The sequence below is a fragment of the Coregonus lavaretus genome, assembly GCF_964263955.1.
Source record: "Coregonus lavaretus genome assembly, chromosome: 3".
In the NCBI taxonomy this organism is placed as follows: Eukaryota; Metazoa; Chordata; class Actinopteri; order Salmoniformes; family Salmonidae; genus Coregonus; species Coregonus lavaretus.
Genome location: NC_139990.1, coordinates 26,670,376 through 26,688,228, shown reverse-complemented (window position 1 = coordinate 26,688,228; position 17,853 = coordinate 26,670,376). Strand labels below are relative to the sequence as shown.

At 41.8% G+C, this 17,853-nt stretch overlaps 1 protein-coding gene across 1 annotated transcript; it reads left to right on the top strand.

Annotated features, from left to right (window-relative positions):
* Positions 1-1,575: 1,575 nt before the first annotated feature.
* Positions 1,576-17,160, top strand: LOC311106937 (vesicle-associated membrane protein 2-like; the record flags this gene model as incomplete). The annotated part of the gene is made up of 6 exons (XM_084149338.1): positions 1,576-1,601; positions 5,118-5,235; positions 6,878-7,036; positions 9,653-9,704; positions 16,938-16,996; positions 17,086-17,160. The coding sequence occupies 6 exons, from the start codon at positions 1,576-1,578 to the stop codon at positions 17,158-17,160; spliced, it is 489 nt and encodes a 162-aa protein (XP_084005464.1).
* Positions 17,161-17,853: the final 693 nt, after the last annotated feature.

Here is a 17,853-nt window from a genome sequence, read left to right as displayed (position 1 = left end):
GTCCTGTTCAGGACAATAAAACATACTGCTAGCAGGTGAATAACTGCTTTAGGAGCTCGATCAAGGGCACTCAAACTGTGACAAGTTTTATGTAGCATGAGACCTTCATTATCTAAACACGGGCAGACCACCTAGTGTGTTTAATCATTTGTTTTGTGAGATCTGTGGTTTTGTCTGTGGTTCTGTGGTTGTAGCACAGTTTCATTGCACTTGAACATGCTCAATGTTTACAGTTGGAGAAAATGTAAACAACAATCATATCTAGGGCTCGATTCAATCAGTAGCACAGAAGATCAGCGTTATAGCGCGATTAACATTTAAAGGCAATGTTTCTGCATTCGCGGAGACTGCATTCACGGTAAACACTGCATATGTCGGCTCAATTGGAAATTACCTTTACATTTCAACCACACCACAACACAGATCTTCTGCGCTATGGATTGAATCGAGCCGCTACTTTGTTTATTGATGTCAGAAAGCGTATTGTAAAAACGTTTCCCCCAACATTGTGCCGTTTGTAAATCTCCACATATAAAGTTGCACAAAATGATCTATATTCAACAGTAATTGTAACGCTGTATAAATGCTAAAATATAACACATTTACTAGCTGTTACCCTACTGAATGTAAATAACATGTAAATGTACACTGTGAAGACGAAGCCATGTAAGAGAAACCAAGAAGGCATGTAAGAGATTTCAGAGAGAGATTTCAGACAGTACGACTGAAAAGGTGTCCATTGTATTGAGAGTGTCTTTGGGTGTTCTTATGGATACACAAAAAGCTAGTATACATGTTGGTGTGCATGTATGTAGGCTACCTCTGTCTGTAGATATTATTTTGTCCAGGGTTTGAAATGACACATTGTGTGTTTCTGAGATACACGGTTTTGCACAGAATCAAATTAATGGGTTATATACTTTTTCTGGCAATATGAAGATTTGTCTGTGTATCACAAACATCCACATTGACTCTTGGGAGTGCCTTAGCAGTGGGCTAGACCATATATACACTATATATACAAACGTATGTGGACACCCCTTCAAATTAGTGGATTCTGCTATTTCAGCCACACCCGTTGCTGACAGATGTATAAAATCAAGCACACAGCCATGCAATCTCCATTTTTACATTTACATTTAAGTCATTTAGCAGACACTCTTATCCAGAGCGACTTACAAATTGGTGCATTCAACTTAGGATAGCCAGTGGACAACCACCCCCTTAAAAAAAAAATTGGGGGGACATACATTGGCAGTAGACTGGCCCATACTGAAGAGCTCAGTGACTTTCAACATGGCACCGTCATAGGATGCCACCTTTCCAACAAGTCAGTTCGTCACATTTCTGCCCTGCTAGAGCTGCCCCGGTCAACTGTAAGTGCTGTTATTGTGAAGTGGAAACGTCTAGGATCAACACCGGCTCAGCCGTAAAAATCGTCTGTCCCCGGTTGCAACACTCACTACCGAGTTCCAAACTGCCTCTGGAAACAACTTCTGCACAAGATTTGTTAGTCGGGATCTTCATGAAATGGGTTTCCATGGCCGACCAGCCACACACAAGCCTAAGATCACCATGCGCAATGCCAAGCGTCGGCTGAAGTGGGGTAAAGCGCGCCACCATTGGACTCAGGAGCAGTGGAAACGCATTCTCTGGAGTGATGAATCACGCTTCACCATCTGGCAGTCCGACGGATGAATCTGGGTCTGGCGGATGCCAGGAGAACGCTACCTGCCTGAATGCAGTGCCAACTGTAAAGTTTGGTGGAGGAGGAATAATGGTCTGGGGCTGTTTTTCATGGTTCGGGCTAGGTCCCTTAGTTCCAGTGAAGGGAAATCTTAACGCTACAGCATACAATGACATTCCAACTTTGTGGCAGCAGTTTGGGGAAGGTCCTTTCCTGTTTCAGCATGACAATGCCCCCGTGCACAAAGCGAGGTCTATACAGAAATGGTTTGTCGAGATCGGTGTGGAAGAACTTGACTGGCCTGCACAGAGCCCTGACCTCAACCCCATCAAACACCTTTGGGATGAAGTTTAATGCCGACTGCGAGCCAGGCCTAATTGCCCAACATCAGTGCCCGATCTCACTAATGCTCTTGTGGCTGAATGAAAGCATGTCCCTGCAGCAATATTCCAACATCTAGTGGAAAGCCTTCCCAGAAGAGTGGAGGCTGTTATAGCAGCAAAGGGGGGACCAACTCCATATTAATGCCCATGATTTTGGAATGAGATGCTCGACGAGCAGGTGTCCACATACTTTTGGTCATGTAGTGTAGCATCTGGAAGTCATGCACAAAAGGCACAAAGCTCGTAGCCAAAGTTCCAGAAATGCGTGAAAAATGAGAAATCTATAGGCCTACACATTATGATAATAAACAAAGATGTCCACATACTGCACTTTTGGCCATGTAGTGTATGTCTGTCTATAACAATTGCTGGAATTGTTTCAGAGTTTACTTGTTCACCTCTCTGGGGATTCAAAACATATCTTTCATATTATAAAACATGAATGTCTGCCTAGTAATTTCTCTTATCTTTACCTCAAAACAGTAAACACAGAAGAATGTACAGAAGCAAACATCACAGCAAAAGCAGTCTTAAGACTTGTATCACCATAGCGATCAATTGACTACCATACCTCTTCATGCAACTGTGTACAGAAGGAGTGTAAATGTAAATGTAAGCTCAGCAAGTAAACTTTTGAAAAAATCTAAATGTAAATTAAATATATCTGTTGAAATATGAATATTAGTAACAGCTGTGAAATAATACGATTATATGTGGTCAAAGAGTTAAACATTACATTTCCAGTCTCTACATGATTGAAATGCAGGTGATTTTCCAATATGAATTTGTCAAACAGCAGCATTGTAAAGGAACAATATAATGAGTAAGGGGTTGCAAACAAAGACTTTGAGACCAATATATTTGATCTGCGACTGTATATACACTGTATCTGTGTAACTGAACAACCTCTAGGTTTTTGGAAAGAAAGGGAAACAATCTATCAATGTATTAATGGAAGTGGTGTACAGAATAAAATATCTTGAAGGAGACTGTAGTCCCTGGAGTTTGTTTGTTTGTATTAATTTCTATTAAAGCATGTTTCCCCAACAGGCGCATACTCCCTAATTATTATTTAATTCGCTTTCCATTTAGACTTTCCTAAAAGCCAAGCAAGAAACGAATGACTCAACTTTGAAGTCATTGAGGACTCAGATGAAAGCATTGCTGGAGAGCCTTTCTGCTACGTGACCACTGCAGCTGACCTCAACTTCATCATGATCTGCTGCCTAAACTGGATTTCTTGTTTATGCATAATCCCGAAGCAGCCAGAACACGCACACAGACGCACTCACGTTCATACACGCACACACAGACACACACAAACACTTTATATTGAGCTAGCTCCATTTCTGTTTTGCAGTGGATTTACTCTTAGAAGCTAACATGGTTTACTTTCAAGCGTCATTGTTCTGAGAAAAACGAAACAAAGCAGTAGGCTCTACCTAGAGGTTCACAAAAGCAAGTCAGAGCAGCTGTAGTTTTTCTGATGGAATGATAAATTCTAAGAAAGCGCACGTTTCTCGTGGCGACAAGCAAGTGATCACTTCCATTTCCATTGGCTATATTTTTCAATAGTCGACTATATCGCTCCAAAACTTTTTTTTACAACCATCGATTGGGACGGTCACATACAGGTAACCTGCTGCCATCTCTCTGCATGCCTGCCGACTGCGAGTCGTGCGCCAAAGGCTCATCGACATTTTCAACAGGCGGCGGCTTGCAGTTGTTTCAGTAGAGAGTTTGGAATAAATTGGAGCAACGTGACAAAAGACGGCTGGATTCCTACGGAGTATTGAACCAATCGTTCCCTTGTCTGTTTATAGTACTACTTTCACAAACATAGCTATAGTCTCTCTCTCTCTCTCTCTCTCTCTCTCTCTCTCCCTCTCCCTCTCTCTCTCACTGCGCGAGCCCTCTCTCACCTCTCTCCTTTGAAAGCGGATTATTTATTATAAAGCAGCAACCATCGACATGTGAGTAAACTGAATTGTATTCTGTTTTTTAATTCAGCTAAATGTATACGATGTATTTCTAAAATAGTGTCTGATCGAGATATAGCCTACAGCGTTTTAAATAATGATTTTAGGATGTTAGAGCAAGTGTTTTGTTTTGGTGATGTCAACTAAATGCAATTATGGGTTGGGTTCCTGCTAAGCTAAAACTCTATTGAAATAGTTGCTCGTATATATTTATTTTAGTATTACAATAGTCTGCCCAAAGGTCAAATATATCACAGAAAGTAGGCCTATTACAAAAGAATGTTAGGCTACATGTCTCTCAATATATTGTCAGTCTCACCATATAAACAGTAGAATGACTCATTCACAATGACTCAGTCAATATTCATCATTGTGCTCATCTTCATATTGGCTTTTATGAAGCTAGGTGTTGTAGTGTTTAAAAAATATATAATTTTGATCGTTATTTCTTGTTGTCTACTCAATCACTAGCCTACAGCACTTTTCCTGGCTTGTTTATCTGGAACAAAATGCATCCATCTTTGTTAAGAGCAGCCTCCATGGCTTTTCCCGCTAATCTCTCTCCATTTTGCAAGTGGAAATCCAGCCTGTCTATTACAAGCTCTGTACCAAATCAAACCAGAGTGGTTGTTTGGTCAGGGTTTGCTCAGACATGATGAGAGAACAGGCCTATGATTTGCTTTTGTAGTTTAAACATCATATCATATTTTATACCATAGCCGATATACAACAACAACTGACAAAAACTGCTTATTAATAGTTAGTGTTTGAAGAGGCCCACTTCAGTTATTCTTCACTTAGAGCCAATGCTAGTATAGCCCACTTACTATATGGCTTAGCAAGATCAGATCAAATCAAAATAAAATTATATGCAGGTGCAGCAAAATGCTTATGTTATTAGCTCCTAACAATGCAGTAAAATGTCAAACAGGTACACAAATAATACATACAAAAAAAAACATAATTCCTTTTGCTGTTCCAATGTGCCATAGTCATATCAGTTTTGGTGGGTTTTTGTCAGTTGTTGTTGTTGTCAGTAACTTAATGCCTCTCTCTCTTTCTCCGCAGGTCGACCCCAGACGCAGGAACCCCAGGAGCCCCTGAGGGAGAGGGGGGGCCTTCGGCCCCAGCACCCAACCTCACCAGTAACCGACGACTACAGCAGACACAGGCACAGGTGGATGAGGTAAGATTCAGAGAAGAGTACAATTTTTAAAGTGTTGTTCTTTTAATATGTCAGTGCGATTCATTTATTTGGGCGATCATGTAAACAACCTTTATTTGTCAGGAATGTACAGAAGGGTTATATGTGAAGTAAACTATTATAAAGCCTGGGTGGAAGGTGGGATAGAACGATAATGAAGGGTATGAATAGAGGGAAGGATGAAAGGATAAAGCCAGGGGAAAGTAGCGATGAAAGAATGAAGTGGTAAGGATACTCTCTTTATTGTTGAAAATCTAAGTAAAGTATGATGGGAGGATGGGGTCCTAAGTGGAGATGATGAGCAAGGTGATGGGAGGCAGGAAGTGATTGAAGGATGAGTGGTCAATAAAAGGAGGAATGATTTAAGAAAAGAGAGATGAGTCAGTGAGAGGTTACAGGGGCCTAAACATTGATCACAGAGAGAGACAACCGGATGTATTCTCTGGCCTCTGTGTGAGTCATATCAACATTTAAAGTGGAGGTTTACACATCTGTTCTAATCACTCATAATGAGGATGGAGAGGTCCCATAGAGGTAAAAACGTTGCTATTGAAATACCGTAGCATTCAACCATTGTGTGCTGTGCGGGTATTCTTCTTTTTCCAATGGCATTATTTGGACCCTGCACCTGTGGACGTTTTTTTGAATGTTCGTGCACTACTTTTGAAATAACTCACTCCTTGAGCAATGCTGACTATCCTCACCACCTCAACAGTTGTAGTGGAGGCTCACATCACTTCTACTCAGTCAATTGATCCCTTGACCATTGGGTAACTAATGCGGACTCTGTCCTCAACTCTCAGTGACATTGATATTTACAATGGAGATTCCAAACATCCATTCTGATCAGACATGATTGATTACCTGATCATTGGGTAATTCCAACTATATCCTGTTCTTACCATCTACCGTACATCAGTGACATTGGCAGTTAAAAGTTCACATGACTTCTACTCAGTCAGAATTGATTTCCCGACCATTAGGGGCAATGCTAGCCTCCACTGCAGACGTTCTACAGGTAACTGACAAAATAATGGAAACACATGAGTAAATGAGGGATACAAAGCATATTGAAAGAAGGTGCTTCTACAAAGGTGTGGTTCCTGAGTTAATTAAGCAATTAACATCCCATCGTGCTTAGGCTCATGTATAAAAAATGTTGGGTAGGCTATTATTTTGGCTACCATGGCTATGCCCCCATAGGGCACGAGTGGTCACTGAATGGTTTGATGAGCATGAAAACGATGTAAACCATATGCCATGGCCGTCTCAGACAAGATCTCAACTCAATTGAACACTTATGGGAGATTCTGGAGTGGTGCCTGAGATAGTGTTTTCCACCACCATCAACAAAACACCAAACTATGGAGTTTCTCGTGGAAGAATGGTGTCACATCCCTCCAATAGAGTTCCAGACACTTGTAGAATCTATGCCAAGGTGCATTGAAGCTGTTCTGGCTCGTGGTGGCCCAACACCTTATTAAGACACTTTATGTTGGTGTTTCCTTTATTTTGGCAGTTACCTGGAAGTTTCTTCATCAACAAGAATACAGTGTTGGGGTCTGGTAAGGCAAAATTAGCATGATGCTGACTGTCCTCTGCTTTCCACTTCCGTCCCCTATAGGTAGTGGACATCATGCGTGTGAACGTGGACAAGGTGTTAGAGAGGGATCAGAGACTGTCGGAGCTGGATGACAGGGCCGATGCGCTGCAAGCCGGGGCCTCACAGTTTGAGAGTAGTGCTGCCAAGCTGAAGAACAAGTACTGGTGGAAAAACCTCAAGGTTCGTGTTTGTGTGTGTATGTATGTGACCGACTGGGTTCAAACCCGGTTCTCCTACATGCCACAGGTCTGTGTTAGCCCTTTGAGTTAAAGCCTAGGCATTAGTTCAGTAGGTTGCAAGTCTTCAGGTCTCAGGCAACTCTTCACACATAATTTTTAATATAACCTTCACATAGGTCACTCTTTAATTATAAAGCGAGTTTGCGGTGTTATGCTTAGGTGCAGGCTACCATACCATTGCAGTCACAAACTAACTGTATATCATGATAAGGTATTGGGGTATTTCCACAGTGCTCAGACATTTTATACAAATTATGTCCCTATACAGAGAAGAAAACTCTCTCTCCAACATATCAGACCTGGGTTCATATAGTATTTGAAATCCTTCACTTTAGCTGTGCTTGACTGAGTTTACCTGGAACCAGCAGAATATGGAACCAACAGAATATTCCCAAAAGTGCAAATCCTGCCAGTCCTTGTGACTCTTTGTCCCTACAACTACCATCTTAGCCCTTTGTTTGCTCCTTTCTCCTGTGACCTCACTTAGGTTGCAGATTGCACAATATAAATGTAAAGGTAATTTCCAGTTGAGGCGACATAGGCAATGTTTCTTATCGTGAATGTAGCCGCTAACACGGGAACATTGCCTTTAAATTTTAATTACGCTGTAACGTTGAACTTCTGCAATACGGATTGAATAGAGCCCTTACTATATACAAAATGTAGATCCTTCTATCATCTATCCTTCAATCCATCTTTCTCACAGCATGAATTTATAAACCCTCAACCAACCCCCCCTCCCCCTCCCTCCTCTGCTTTTGAGCACAGATGGCTATCCCGTCGCCCGTCCAATCACGTGTGTCCGTTGAGGAGGGGGAGTGGTTAGAAATCCCAATCTGGATTACAGTGTGATGCAGGATTAAACTCAGCTGTGGCTCGACTCGTGATGTAACCCCTACAGCTCATCTCTCTCCCTCTAATGCTTCCTCTATTCCTCCCTTCCTCACTCATACTCTCTCGCTCACGATCCTCTTGTTGCTCTCCTAATCTCAGTCATCCGGTTGATTTTGTATTTTTTTCCTCTTTTATGCTCTACATAACCGTCTCTAATATAATATTCATCACGGCTAACCTCTCTCTGAAATCAAATAATTATTTGCCATACAGGCATAAACCACATCACACAGGTGTACCTTTTTAGGTCATTGCTGATGTAAAAAGGTCTTTAGAAATAAATGTGATTTGATGATTGGCTTGCAAGTAGTGTGATAGTCATGCTTATGCCCTCTTGGCATATAATCCACACGTGACGTGCTGCAGCAGTATCATAGTGTTATTTATTTATACTATGGCTGGGATTCAATCCAAGGTCCATTATAGATCAGACTTTTAAAGGTAATTTATGCTTAAACCAACATGTGCATGCATTTCCGGGTGCGAGTATTGGGGAAATTGCCTTTAAAAAGGCGCATTGTCGGCTTTCCAGTGCGCTGCTCTTGGATTGAATCCTGGCCTCTGTTTATGATCAGTAGCTGATCTACTGTACATTGTAAATAACGATGAGAGAGAAGCAACAGCAAGCAATATACACTATATATACAAAAGTATGTGGACACCCCTTCAAATTAGTGGATTTGGCTATTTTAGCCACACCCATTGCTGACAAGTGTATAAAATTGAGCACACAGCCATGCAATCTCCATAGACAAACATTGGCAGTAGAATGGCCTTACTGAAGAGCTCAGTGACTTTCAATGTGGCACCATCATAGGATGGCACCTTTCCAACAAGTCAGTTTGTCAAATTTCTGCCCTGCTAGAGCTGCCCGGTTAACTGTAAGTGCTGTTATTGTGAAGTGGAAATGTCTAGGAGCAACAACGGCTCAGCCGTGAAGTAGTAGGCCACACAAGCTCACAGAACGGGACCGCTGATTGCTGAAGCGCATAGAGCGTAAAAATCGTCCGACGGACGAATCTGGGTTTGGCAGATGCCAGGAGAACGCTACCTGCCCCAATGCATAGTACCAACTGTAAAGAATAATGGTCTGGGGCTGTTTTTCATGGTTCGGGCTTGGCCCCTTAGTTCCAGTGAAGGGAAATCTTAACGCTACGGCATACAATTACATTCTAGACAATTCTGTGCTTCCAACTTTGTGGCTACAGTTTGGTCCATACAGAAACGCGAGATGAATACAGAAATGGTTTATCGAGATCGGTGTGAACACCTTTGGGATGAATTGGAACGCCAACTGCGAGCCAGGCCTAATCGCCCAACATCAGTGCCCAACATCACTAATGCTCTTGTGGCTGAATGGAAGCAAGTCCCCGCAGCAATGTTCCAGCATCTAGTGGAAAACCTTCCCAGAAGAGTGGAGGCTGTTATAGCAGCAAAGGGTGGACCAACTCCATATTAATGCCCATGGTTTTGTGTTCGACGAGCAGGTTTCCACATACTTTTGGTCATGTAGTGTATATGCAAAGAGCAAGGTTACAGCTATCATGATGAGAGAGTAACATTGAATGGATTTTAGATTCAAAATAATACATAATCAAATGTGTTAGAGACAATATAGAAGTGTTTTATTTGAAGGTTTTATATCGTTTTTTGTTTTTTTCAGATGATGATCATAATGGCAATCATAGGAGTCATATGTGTTGGAGTTGTCTTCAGTAAGTACCATATATATCTATACTGAACAAAAATATAAAACGCAACATGTAAAGTGATGGTCCCATGTTTCACGAGTTGAAATAAAAGCTCCCAGAAATGTTCCATACACACAAAAAGCTTATTTCTCTCAAATTTTGTGCACTAATTTGTTCACATCCCTGTTAGTGAGCAGTTCTCCATTGCCAAGATAATCCATCCACCTGACATGTGTGGCATATCAAGAAGCTGATTAAACAGCATGATCATTACACAGGTGCATCTGTGTAACAGGCCACTCAAATGTGCAGTTTTGTCACACAACACAACGCTACTGATGTCTCAAGTTGAGGGAGCGTGCATTGCCATGCTGACTGCAGGAATGTCCACCAGAGCTGATGCCAGAGAATTTAATGTTCATGTCTCTACCATAAGCCGCCTCCGTCATTTTAGAGAATTTGGCAGGACGTCCAACCGGCCTCACAACCTCAGACCATGTGTAACCACGCCAGCCCAGGACCTCCACATTCAGCTTCTTCACCTGTGGGATTGTCTGAGACCAGCCACCTGGACAGCTGATGAAACTGAGGAATATTTCTGTCTGTAATAAAGCCCTTTTGTGGGGAAAAACTCATTCTGATTGGCTGGGCTCCCTAGTGGGTGGGCCCCTGCCCAGTCACGCAAAATCCATAGATTAGGGCCTAATTTATTTATTTCAATTGACTGATTTTCTTATATGATCTCTAACTCAGTAAAATCGTTAAAATTGTTTCAAGTTGCGTTAGATTTTTTTGTTCAGTATACATTTTCACTTACAGACGAAGTCTGCTTCACTTGAGTTTTGTTAAATTGTGAAACACATGCACATTTATTTTTGTATTGCTGTAAACTGTAGTAGTCTGATGTCCAAAGTAGGAAACAACCGTTTACTCTGTGATATTTACATGGTTTCTTTCTCATCTTCTCCCTTGCAGTGTATTTCTATTACTGACCTGGTCTCTTCAGGGACAGACAACAAGCGCAAGACAAGATACTGAAATGGAGCCAAATCCACGAGTGTGAATCCTGCCTTCCCTTTACTCACCTCTCTTCTTACCAATGCCTTCCATCTGAAAACCACCATGCATGTGTAGACATTGGCGGAGTGCCTCTCCCTCTTCTTTCCTCACGGTCGTTCTCTGCCGTTGTGTCCTTGAGCAAGGCACTTAACCCCTACAATTGCTCTGGCGGCGCTGCTCTGTGACTGACGCGGTGCCGCTCCGGACCTTGTGGGTGTGTGTGTGTGTGTGTAAGGTTGGGTATTGTGACAGCAAATCATTCAACTTCTGTTGTAAAATGGACAATAAAGTATCTACTCTAGGCGCTCTCACCAACTCTTTTTGTCTCTCTTCACCCCCCATTTGTGTGTTTTCCCTTCAAGGGCCAATTTATGTGATATCACACAGGGCTTATAACATTTAAGGACTGTATGGACTTCTCTAATATATTAAGGGGGGAAGGGGGGCACACATCTAATCCCACAAATAAGCAGATAAGATTGTGGGTTCTATCCATAGAGATTCCATTATATTACTAGAAGGGGTATGTCATGAATCCTCAAAGTTCCATAACGGGGCCAAAATGGCAGCCATCTTGGTCAGGGAGAAATCCAAAACCAGTCTAATTGGAATGAATGGCAGTAAAGGCATAGGTGATGTATTTCCTGCTTTTACTTACAGTGCATCCAGAAAGTATTCACACCCCTTGACTTTTTCCGCATTTTGATACGTTACAGTCTTATTCTAAAATTGATTAAATTGATTTTGTTCCTCAATCTACACACAATACCCCATAGCGACAAAGCGAAAACAGGTTTTTATAAATTGTTGCAAATTTATAAAAGATACAAAACAGAAATACCTTATTTACATAAGTATTCAGACCCTTTGCTATGAGACTCAAAATTTAGCTCAGGTGGAACCTGTTTCCATTGATCATCCCAAATTAAATTGATTGGACATGATTTGTGAAGGCACACACCTGTCTATATAAAGTCCCACCGTTGACAGTGCATGTCAGAGCAAGAACCAAGCCATGAGGTCGAAGGAATTGTCCGTAGAGCTCCGGGACAGGATTGTGTCGAGGCACAGATCTGGGGAAGGATACCAAAACATTTCTGCAGCATTGAAGGTCCCCAAGAACACAGTGGCCTCCATAATTCTTCAATGGAATAAGTTTGGAACCACCAAGACTCTTCCTAGAGCTGGCCGCCCGGCCAAACTCAGCAATTGGGGGAGAAAGGCCTTGGTCAGGGAGGTGACCAAGAACCCAATGGTCACTCTGACAGAGCTCCAGAGTGCCTCTGTCGAGATGGGAGAACGTTCCAGAAGGACAACCATCTCTGCAGCACTCCACCAATCAGGTCTTTATGATAGTGGCCAGATGGAAGCCACTTCTCAGTAAAAGGCACATGACAGCTCGCTTGGAGTTTGCCAAAAGGCACCGAAAGACTCTCAGACCATGAGAAACAAGATTCTCTGGTTTGATGACACCAAGATTGAACTCTTTGGCCTGAATGCCAATCGTCAAGTCTGGAGGAAACCTGGCACCATCCCTACGGTGAAGCATGGTGGTGGCAGCATTATGCTGTGGGGGTGTTTTTAAGTGGCAGGGACTGGGAGAGTAGTCAGGATCGAGGCAAAGATGAATGGAGCAAAGTACAGAGAGATCCTTGATGAAAACCTGCTCCAGAGCGCTCAGGACCTCAGACTGGGGTGAAGGTTCACCTTCCAACAGGACAACGGCCCTAAACACACAGCCAAGACAACGCAGGAGTGGCTTCGGGACAAGTCTCTGAATGTCCTTGAGTGGCCCAGCCAGAGCCCGGACTTGAACCCGATCTAACATCTCTGGAGAGACCTGAAATATCTGTGCAGCAACGCCCCCCAGCTAACCTGACAGCGCTTGAGAGGATCTGCAGAGAAGAATGGGAAACTCCACAAATACAGGCGTGCCAAGCTTGTAGCATCATACGCAAGAAGACTCGATGCTGTAATCGCTGCCAAAAGGTGCTTCAACAAAGTACTTAGTAAAGGGTCTGAATACTTATGGAAATGTATTCTTTCAGCTTATTTTGTTGAATAAATTAGTCTACAAACCTGGTTTTGCTTTGTTATTATGGGGTATTGTGTGTAGATTGATGAGGGGAAAAAAATAATCGATTACATTTTAGAATAAGGCTGTAACGTAACAAAATGTGGAAAAAGTGATAGGGTCTGAATACTTTCCGAAGGCACTATATATTCCTAATTTTCTCTTTCACCCACAGCAGCCAATCCATCATTCCTTCTTCAATCCTCCAATGTCCACAGGTTACACCATCTTTCCAAGTATAATGCCATTTTGCAATGGCCATCTCAGTCATCGGACTTGAAACCCATTAAAAACCTATGGTTTGAATTGAAGAGGGCGGTCCATAAACGCAGAGAAGAGGGATATCAAGGATCTGGTTGAAGGTAAGGCATTGAAAGGTATTGAAAACAGGGGTGTCAATCATTTAGACCCCTACCTTTTTGACAAAATAAATAATACTTGTTCAACTAAATCTCTTCATCTGAGCAATTGTATTAGTATAAAATAGAATTTCCCTTGACTTTTTATTATTATTATTTTTACATACACTATAGCTCAGTATTTCAATTATATATTTTATAGTCATTTTTGCTCATCTTTATCAAGGGTGTCAGTAATTTCAGACCCTACTGTAGTTTGAATTTCTCCTTAGCCTTGCTTATAATAGCTGTTTGCTCTATGCTTATATAGGCTATGCTTATAAACCATTTAATCATATTCCCCCACCTCCCAATAACAAGAAGCATAATCCTTTATTACATTTTTATTTAGGTACCCAAAAAAGGAATGCAGAGGTGGTTTAACATTATCCAATAAGTTGTGTTACTTTACATGAACCCAATCAATGAGTTAAATCTGAATCTGTACAATGCAGGTGTCCTGGAACACAGCCAAAACCAATTTAAAATTAACTGTGATGCCACAGAGTCACACACATCACCCATTCATTTTTTTTATTTTGTTACAATAACCAAATTATTTTTCTTAGCTTCTTATTATTCTTTGATGGTATGTACATCTTACAGAGGGTGGCATAAAGGAACAGGTCCAGTTTTGTCACAGTCAGGAAACCCTTTCAACACCTGGCACAGAGTGATTTATCTTGGGAAAATTATAATACTGCCTTAAATAAAGACACGGAACATTAATGCTATAAAAAGATCAAGCTAATGCTCTTTAAGGCCAGTGTTGGGGGTAACTTATGAGTAACAGCGTAATATAACGAGTTACGGTCTTCAAATATTGTAATATTGTTTGTTACTTTTTCAAGTAACGAGTCTTACTTTCAGAATCATCTCTCTCTGCGTGTTAAATATATATATATTTTTTAAAGCCTAACCGAGTTAATGTTGCAGCTAGGCTAACTCGTTTCCTAGGCTATCGTAAAGCCGAACATTTAAAACATGGCACCTGTGTTGTTACCCTGCTTAACCTTTTCCTCGTGGAAATGCTCCCGTTATTTTTGAGTTAATCGAAAAGAAAGAGAACAACATTTTAGTCAAACGCAAACTCTGCACAGGCAGCAAGCATTGCTCTCTTCGTCCAGAAACACATCAATCCTGAAATACTGTAGCATCTGGAAGTCGTGCACAAAAGGCACAAAGCTGGTAGCCAAAGTTCCAGAAAAGCTTGAAAAATGAGAAATCTATAGGCCTACACATTTATAATAAACAAAGATGCATATGCCTAAACAATATTTTAAAGTGTGATTACGAAATGTCCATACAAACAATCAAAATGATAAATGCAATGTCTGATAAATGTCTCATCAAAACGAAATTATATTTCGATACGCCTAGGCCTATTGTCCATAAACAAACAGCTTTACGAAACGTGTCACTAAATACAGGCTATCAAGTCACAACAAGTAGGACTTCAATGCCAACATCAAAATTTAAATAACCGGCGCATTAAACTGCTGATCGTGAATGCAAACTATGTCAAATCCAAAACACAAAATGCATTGTAATAAAGTCATACCACCTCAGTCCGTGACTTTTCCTAAATAAGTCTATTTAACACACTGACGTTGTTAGAATTTCGATATCACAAGAGTTTGTGTTCTAAGCAGTTTTAGGAGGATGTATTTTCCCCCCACTGCCCTTCCTTCACCTGACAGTTGACTAATGGCCGATCGAAACTAATTTCACACATATAATAGATGTAGCCTAAAGAGCAGATTGAAATCACAATAGTCTGATGGGTGACAATATTAGGCTATCAATTGGCAATTGTGAATGAAGGATTCAGCACCTAGGATAGCGCCTCGGTGGGGCTTCGCTCATTTGATACAGGTAGGCCTTTAGTGGAGCTCCATGGTGCTGAATGGCTGGCGTAAAAAGTTATAACGAGTAATATGTAACGTAACAAGATTACTTTTCTCAAATATAACGAGTAATATGTACTTTTCCGAATCCCAACACTTATCAAGAATCCCAAATCCTCAACATTACAATGATGTGTAATGTAGGTGAGTGTAATGTAGGGGACTTCTGGGGCTATATAAACATGACTTGTTTTTTTGGTGTACCCTCAAAAGTGTTCTACGGTTGAAAGCCATGCCACATACTTGACATTTGAATGGCTTCTCTCCAGTATGGATGAGCATATGTCGTTTTCTATCTTTGCTGACATAAAAGCATTTATCACACACGGTGCATGGATACGGCCGCTCCCCTGTGTGCCTCCGCAGATGCTCCTGCAGCTCACTCTTCTGCCTACAACCTTTGCCACATTCTGGGCACTTGAATGGCCGTTCTCCAGTGTGTGTCCGAGTGTGTATCCTCAATTCAGCTGTAGATTTGAAACCCTTCCCGCAGAGGTCACATAGGAACGGTCTCTCTCCAGTGTGCATTAACATATGCCTTCTTAACCATACCAACTGAAAAAACTTCTTCCCACAGTCTGGGCAGACGAAAGCAGCATCCTTGTGATGTAACATGTGTTGTTTCAATAGCTCTCTTCTCTGGAACCTTTTCCCACAAGTGGAGCAAGAGTGGGGTTTTCCCTCAACATGACTCTTAGAGTGTGATTGCAGCAGTTTTTCACTCCGGAAACCCTTCCCACACTCAGCGCAGAGGAACGGTTTCTCCCCTGTGTGAATTCGCTCGTGAATAGTCAGGGTATACTGTGTTCTGAATAATCGCTGGCACACAGAGCATTGGTAAGGAGTGGACTCATTTCTCTGATGTAAGCGCAGCTCAGTTAATGAAACAAAAGTCTTCTGACAAGAAGGGCAGGGGAACGGTCCCGTAAATTGATGAGTACGACTGTAGTGGCTCTTCAGGTCCATGCCCTGAGAAAAGATCTCTTCACAAAAGGTGCACTTCAAGATGTCAGGGCACTTGTTGAGACTTTCCTTTTGGTGAGAAGCAATGTGCCTTACCATGGTAGCTTCAAATTTAAAAGTCTTATGGCATATAGGACATGCTTTGGGAATAGTCTTTTTATTAGAGGACTGTGCTGTAGTGGTGGGAACTTGAGAGGTTGTTGGTTCCTGGGTTGCTGTACTGGAAGGCTGAGGAATCTCATTTTTATTTTCCCGAGGAGCCAGTGACCATGCTGGCTTACTCCTATTTTTGTGAACTCTCTCTAACTGACAACCTCTTTTGCTCTGCTGGTGTCTCTTCATTTGACTGTGGGATACAAAAGCCTTCAAACATCGGTGACACTTAAAGCGGCTTTTGTCTGGGTCATGATGGTAAATATAGTGGCTTTTCAAACTAGACGTTTGTGAAAAAGTTGCATGGCATACAGGGCATGTTTTGGAATTATTTGTATTTAAGGAAAGTCCTGGAAGTATGCGGGCAGAAGGGTTTTTTGACCATAGCTCCCTCCTTTTTTTGACGGCTTCACTTGTAGGACAACCTCTTTTGTTACTCTGGTGTTTCTTCAAAGCACTGAGGAAGGCAAAACCCTTTAGACAAAGAGGACACTTAAAAAGTATTCTGCCTTTGTGAAATACAATAAGATGCCTTCTCAACATATATTGAAATTCAAAAGTCTTATGGCATAGATGGCATGTTTTGGGATCACTACTTGCATTACTGGACTGTCCTGAGATCCTGTCCTTTCCATGCTGGTGTTCATTGGCCTCCTGTTGGTTCATCATCTCATCACACTCATTCTGCTGATGTTTTTGTAAGTCGTCCTGATGTTCAAAGCCTTCCCCACACTGGGTGCACTGGTGAGGGCTCTGCTCAGTGTGAGTTCTCATGTGTGTTGTCAAATCTTTTGCTTCAACAAAACTCTTCCCACATAAGGAGCATATTTTGGCTCGCTTGCTTATTTTAGAAGACTGCCCTGTGGTATGGGAAACAGGACGAGGAGCACCACCTGGTGTTGAGAGGAGAGAAGTACCATTGTTAAAGGATACAGAGGATACAGTCACTCACCCCTAACTTGAGCCTTAGAATACGTTTTCTACACACATAGAACTTCCATACCCCTAACTTAAACCATGGAATTAATTCTACACACACAACTTCCATACATGTCATAAATATATTGTTTAAAAAATATATATATTAAAATGTTTTCCTCACCTGTCACACAACCGTTGTCGTCAAGTTGGGTCAGCAGCACTACGGGCTGAAGTTCCAAATCAGACATATCTTCAACCGCCTGTTTCTTTCTGCTGATACTTTCATCCCCCTTTCTCGCTTCTGTTCGATCTCCGGTGAGTGTCTTGTCTTTCACTTTTCTAGAAACCATTTCCTCATTTAGATGCTCCAACTCGACATCCACAGAAGGCCCTTCATCCTGATCTGAAGACATGACTTCTCCATCTGAAACCTTGCCAGTTTCATTGGACTCAGGCATATCAGGCATGGTGGCGAGAAATTTGTGCAGTTCAGAAAAGAATGGACAGGTTGCCCGGCCACTACTGCTTGGGTTCCTCAGTACTTGTCTGTAGCTGTGCTTCATGTGCTTAATCTTTGATTGGCATTGCTTCCACGTCCTTTTGATGCCAAGGTTCTTTAGCCGCTCTGAAACTTCACTGTATGCATGTTTTTTTCTGTAACTTTGCTCCATCATCTGAAGAACCTGTTTGTTTGACCA